At 32.5% G+C, this 6,153-nt stretch overlaps 1 protein-coding gene across 1 annotated transcript; it reads left to right on the top strand.

Moving 5' to 3' along the window:
* Positions 1-4,014: 4,014 nt before the first annotated feature.
* Positions 4,015-5,586, top strand: LOC116108434. Its single transcript, XM_031394684.1, has 5 exons — positions 4,015-4,326; positions 4,389-4,440; positions 4,532-5,026; positions 5,160-5,292; positions 5,580-5,586. Exons 1-5 carry the CDS (start codon positions 4,015-4,017, stop codon positions 5,584-5,586), a joined length of 999 nt encoding a protein of 332 aa, XP_031250544.1.
* Positions 5,587-6,153: the final 567 nt, after the last annotated feature.

Below are 6,153 nucleotides of genomic sequence, written 5' to 3'. Positions count from 1 at the left end.
TACTCCTTTAAAATAAAGTATATATGGGTCATGTCGAGTGGACTGCAATATCGAAGCACGATATAATATAAAATACACTGACCGAGAATTAATAAAAAATGACTTTGCTTTTCCCTTGTTAATAAAATATCAAATATTGAAATATGACTCCGCCAAAATATTCTCTCTAACCGAAATAAAATATATATTTTCCATAAGGAGGACGAGAAACTGAACGCACCGTTTCTCTTTGCTCCTTTTGTGGCTAAACGCTAGATTTTTCGCCGGAGAAACTTGTCTAGATGGTAGCACTAAGAGTACTGTTTTGAAGTTAGAATTGTGGTCAGAGTCGCTGCAGAGACAGCTGGTCGCCAGCAGAAGTTCCGGTCGCACCGCATCGACAACTTGATTCTGCCGGTAATCTTCTTTTATTTTAATTTATTATTATTATAAATCGGTAATTTTAGTAGAAGTGTTTTTTAATTTTTATTAGTTTTTCAGATTCAGGTCAAAGTTAAATTTTTTAAAAATTTTTTTATTGAGATGATCACTACAAATAAGTGATTAAGGAAAAAAAAAAAAAAAAGACTAAATCTAATTAAATACCAGTGATAAGTGCAAAAACAAACAGCCCCTAACTGTTTCCTCATTAAAGTGAAGAACTGGAAATTAATTAAAGCTTTAACTTGAGGTTGTTCTAACTTGAGAAAGTATCAATTTCAAAAACAGCCCAACGAGTAATGCCAGATTTCAAAATTTTTATTTATCAATAGTCTTTTTTTTTTTTAAATTAAATTAACAATTTAGTAAAATAATTTCAAAATTCGGCTGCAACGCTGGCGCTACTGAGATCGTCGTATGGCTATCTACATAGTGACGTAGCTATCAGATCTGTCGTTTGGTTGCAAAAGGCCGACAAAGATTTGGTTGTATTTTAATATATTTCATTATACAAGAATTTAACGAAAGGTTTGGTTACTTCTAGGTGATGAGATTTGATATATTACAATAATATATCAAATCTCATCACCTAGAAGTAAAAACAATTTAAAAAAATTAAACACCTTACAAACTTTTATTGAAAGTTATTGAAAGTTAATTATTGGGAGATTATTAATTTCAAAAAACAATCACAAAAATACCACAAGTTTCAAAATACGAAGTAAAGGGCTATTTAATTACACAAAGAGTAATGCTACAGTCACCAAATTTATACACCGAATGACGTAATAAAATCTTGATCGTTGATTAATTTTAACTTAATATTAATCAATGGTTAGGATTTTGCTACGTCATTCAGTACATGAATTTGGTGTATAACCTTCGGTGACTGTATTCTTTCCGTTACACAAATACTTTAAACTTAACTGGTTGTACGGGTGTTTTTCTCATTCAATATTTTTTATAGGAAATAAATCAGAAATTTTTATGTAACATGTGAGCCAATTCAGATGTGCCACACGTCAAATAGAAAAATTAAAATAAAACGAATATAAATTTGAAAAGACAAAAAATTGAAAATAATATTTTATTTGTTTGTTTAAAGAAAACTTCCAATTCTTGCCTAACTCAGTTTCTCTTTTACTTCAATCGGAAACATGTAATTAAACTTCCAATCTTCCACTGCTGCTGGCCTCCTCCTTTGGCCGCCGGCCAGCCTGGTCACTGGCCAAATCCAAGCTAGCAGTTGTCGCCGTTGCTGGCCAAAATTATGCTAGCACCTCTTATTAAAAAATATTTTCAGCTTTATTTTTTTAAAATATTAATACTCTTATCAATTGAAAGTAAAATTTTATTTTATCGGGTATAATTAATTTAGGATAAAATAGGGTTGTGTTAGTCTTTTCTCATTAAATTTCAATATAAATATATTACAATAAGGGTGCATTTGATTCAAGGAATGTTGTATTTATATTAATGGAAAGAAAGATTACCTTGAAGATTATTGGAAATGTTTAGAGCAATGTGTTTCGTTAGGTTGAAATAAATTGGTGAGTGTGTTATATTGATATGTTTGATTGGGATAATAAATTACTGGGTATGTTATATATAGATTATTAAATGTTCTCTTTTTTAAATATTAATATAATATTATTTTTATTATTATTTTTTGAATCATTTGTTTAACCCACTACATTTGAATTTTGCTAAAACACCCCAACTTACATAAAACATTAATTTGTAACAAAATCATCCCGTCCACCCCAAATCACTACTAGCCACCACCGGCCACTGCTAAAATGGTGCATGACTGGTCAGATCTGGCCGATATGCATCGATCTGGCCATTTTCGGTCATACCAGTGGTCGAAAACGGCTGATATGGCCGAAAATCTCCAGATGGCTATGAATTTGGCTGAAAATGGCCATATCTATTCTGGCGATTTGACTAGATCAATGGTCGTTAACGGCCAAATCTATGGCTATTGTGCGCCGGGGAAATGGCCATTAATGGCCATATCTATTATGGCGTCCACGGCCATAAATCTGGTCATTAACAGCCAGATCCATTGATCTAGTCGGAGACGGCTAGATTTCTAGCCAAATCGATTCATAGCCAGCTAGATCCAACGGTTGTGTGCCGTTTCGGCGACTGTCGGTGGTAGTGGCTGGCGGGCAGCGGCAGTCCTAGGTGACTTGCAATTTGTTTTAAATATAAGGACATTATTGTCCAAAAGCTTAATTAATTAGGGGTAAAATTATAATGGCAGATTCATGTAGATTAATTTCAAAATAAGGGTATCATTATCCAAAAATTTTATTAATAAGAGATAAAATTATAACAAAAATAAGATTACTAAGTAATATTAAAATATCTAAGAAAATAGAGGTAATCAGATTACCTCTTATATTATTAACAATAAGTATTATTTGTATTGAAGGATTATTAAAATCTTATATTACTTGATAACAAAACATGATAATCCAAATAATATAAGATAACATTATCTCATTAATAGGGATTACCCCAACCAAATATTCCCTATATGCACGCAATTTTAGTTAAGTTTAATGCAGTATCAAGCAAGCGACCCCTTTTCATTGTATTTTGAAACTTGTGTCCCTTTTGTGATTGTTTTTGAAAAAATTGACCTTAAATTAATAATTTGAAAAGTAGCCCACAAGTGATTTCTAAAGAAGCTTGAACAATCTCAAACTAGTCTTGTTAATCTATTAAAATATATATAACAGATTACAAAAGTCGACAAGAAATTAAAAAAAAAAAAAAATGATGGCTAACTTATAGTGGAGTGGAAATGACATAAAGATTATGTATGTACTTAATAGAAGTTACAAATTTATATCTACATAGCACGATGTTTTCTCTACATCCAATTTTTTTATTTCATTCATATTAAATTTTAAAATTAAATTTTTATTTTTTATACCTTATAAATTGAAAAATAGCTTTACATAACAATCATACATTCAAGATAATTCTGATTGAATGAAAAATATAGAAAAAATTAAAAAAAAAAAAAAAAAAACATAAACTATATGACAAGCTATAGAATTATTCATCAAAAATAATTTCTCCTATATTTTTCATCAAATTAAACTTAACAAAACTTTTAATGTTCAAATTAAGAAGTAACTTCTTGAGCTTGTGCTAGTGGAATGGTTTATCTTTGAAAATATGAGGTCTATATCTTATAAAATTAAAGGTATAAACTTCAAAAAAAAAAAAAAAAAAAAAAAAATTACAGCTTTGTGTAGCCTCAACCCTAATCGACAACTATCTCTGGGTGATAGAGTGGTTTGATAAGAATTTTTGGGTGTATTACTCAAGAGGTTTGAGTTTGAATCCTTTCTTGGTGACTAACAGGAGTAGCCACTTGAGGTTTACGCGATAGTTTAAGATCTAGAGGATTAGGTGATATGCGCATAAGCTGGCTTAGACACTGATCAGTACCAAAAAAAAAAAAAAAAAAAAAAAAAAAAAAAAACCTAATTGGCTTTCTATTTTATGTAGTTTAGCACATTCTAATATTGTCTCTTTTTTTCATTATAGACAGCACCTCTTCCTATCCCGATCATGGCCAATGGGAAATCAAATCTAGTTGCTCTTCCTATCCCCTTCTTTACCGGGGAAAAATACCATTTTTGGAGTACTAAGATGAAGACATATTTTTTGTCCCAAAACTTATGGAAAATTGTTAATGAGGGACCGGAAAACACCTCCACGCTATCTGAGCCCGAGCTACAACAGCATCAGCAGAATGATGCAGCAGCACTATTCATCCTTCAACAAGCTCTGGATGATTATATTTTTTCAAGAATTTCTGAAGCTAAGACGGCGAAAGCAGCATGGGAGATTTTAAAAGCAGAGTTCCAAGGCAATTCAGAGGTAAGCGCTACCAAACTATAATCTCTTCTTCATTACCACTTATCACCTCTTCTTCATTACAGCTTATCGCTTCTTCTCTATCAAAGACTCTCGCCATGCCAGAACAGGATATGGGTAAGTAGTAGAAAATTGAAATGAATTTTCCCAAGTAGATAAATAATATTCCAACCAAGTATTAAAACTTTTCCGTTTGTTTTTATTGCAGAGAATTGCAAGAAATACCTGCCACTATATAATGCCATACTCGAAGGCGATCTGTTATCTGTACGACAGTTCTGTGATGAGGATAAAGAATCGTTAGAAGCCAGGATCACGGTAAACTGGGACACAGCTCTTCATGTAGCTGTTGGGACATGCAAGGCTAATCATATTGTGGAGTATCTAGTAAATAAGATGTCAATGGATCAAGTGTCACTGAAAAATAAACAGGGCAACACGGTCCTTTCCGTTGCTGCAATGGCTGGCAATCTCCAAGCAGCCAACATGATAATGACGAAAGATGAAGAGAAAAGCTTGATTGTAGTTAAAAACAACTCTGATGGGATACCTTTAATTGAGGCCGCTCGACATGGGCAAAAAAAGATGACTAAATATCTAATGCGATTTAGCAAAACTTATTTGGTGTATGCTACTGAGGCACGTTTTCGAGATCATTCTGGTGGTTATTTATTAAGTTCACTTATAATTGCAGGATTCTATGGTGAGTTAATTCTGTCCGTTTGTTATTAGACTTTAACGAGATCTCACACTTTTAAAGTAAAAATGCAAAGCCGCGCAAGTTTGATTTCACTTTATTAATAATCCTAAATTCCTCTCCATCTTTTATGTCTCAGACTTGGCTCTAGAATTGCTTCGATGGAATAAAAGCTTAGGCAAATATGTTGGTGAGTCTCTTTTGACTGAAATAACCAGAAAGCAGTCTGCATTTCAAAGTGGAAGANGAGAGAACCATGATTTTCCTTCATGGTGAGTATGATAAGAATAAGAGAGAACCATGATTTTCCTTCATGGTGAGTAAGCATAAGAGAAGAAGAAAAGAGAATGAGAACAGAGAGAAAGAAAGAATAAAAAGAGCAGAACAGAGTTAAAGGAGAATAAAAGTATTAGAAAGAAAGAGAAAAATAGTGAGAATTAGAAATAGAAGAACGGTAGAGTAAGGAAAGAACCCAAGAGTGAGTTGTGGTGACAGGTAGTCGAGGATTTACTTACTAAGCATTGTTGTGCTCACCCCACTGTTTTTCCTTGTTTTGCAGGAATTAGGAGCAGCTGTCAGATGGATGTCGAGGAGTGGAGAGTATTGGCACTACTGTCCACCAGTTATGATATTTTATATTAAGTAGAAAGTTTTTAATATAGAGTACTTTGTATATGTAGAAAATTATATTTTATGAGTAAAGAAAAGTTTGAGCCCACTATCTGCCATACGCTATGTATGTCTATAATTTGCATAGTATGCATTATCTGAATAGTAGTAGAGAGCAGGTGTTACATTGTTGCATGGTGGGTAGTATGTTTATGCTTTTGATACAATCCCGAACGAAACTTTGTGATATCCCCAAAGAAATTTTTTTTTGCTCTTTGTAATGAACTTGGTAATCACTTGGAGTAGTGGTAGTATCAAGTCATTGAAAGGATTCAAACATGCTCATATCTTTAGGAAATGCTGAAGAGTATGCAATTCTAGATGGTTGTGTAAATTATGGTTGACTACTTGATTTTGTTGTGTACTAGCCGAGCCTTGTCTTCACTCCCTACTATTTAAAAAAAAAAAAAAAAGTGCGCATATACAGTCTTGAAATAAATTAACTATGCTTATTTGTTTATTTT

This window comes from Pistacia vera, unplaced genomic scaffold (assembly GCF_008641045.1).
Source record: "Pistacia vera cultivar Batoury unplaced genomic scaffold, PisVer_v2 Contig564, whole genome shotgun sequence".
Classification (NCBI taxonomy): Eukaryota; Viridiplantae; Streptophyta; class Magnoliopsida; order Sapindales; family Anacardiaceae; genus Pistacia; species Pistacia vera.
The sequence above is the reverse complement of the archived record's forward strand: the minus strand, read 5'-3'. Positions and strand labels throughout refer to the sequence as shown.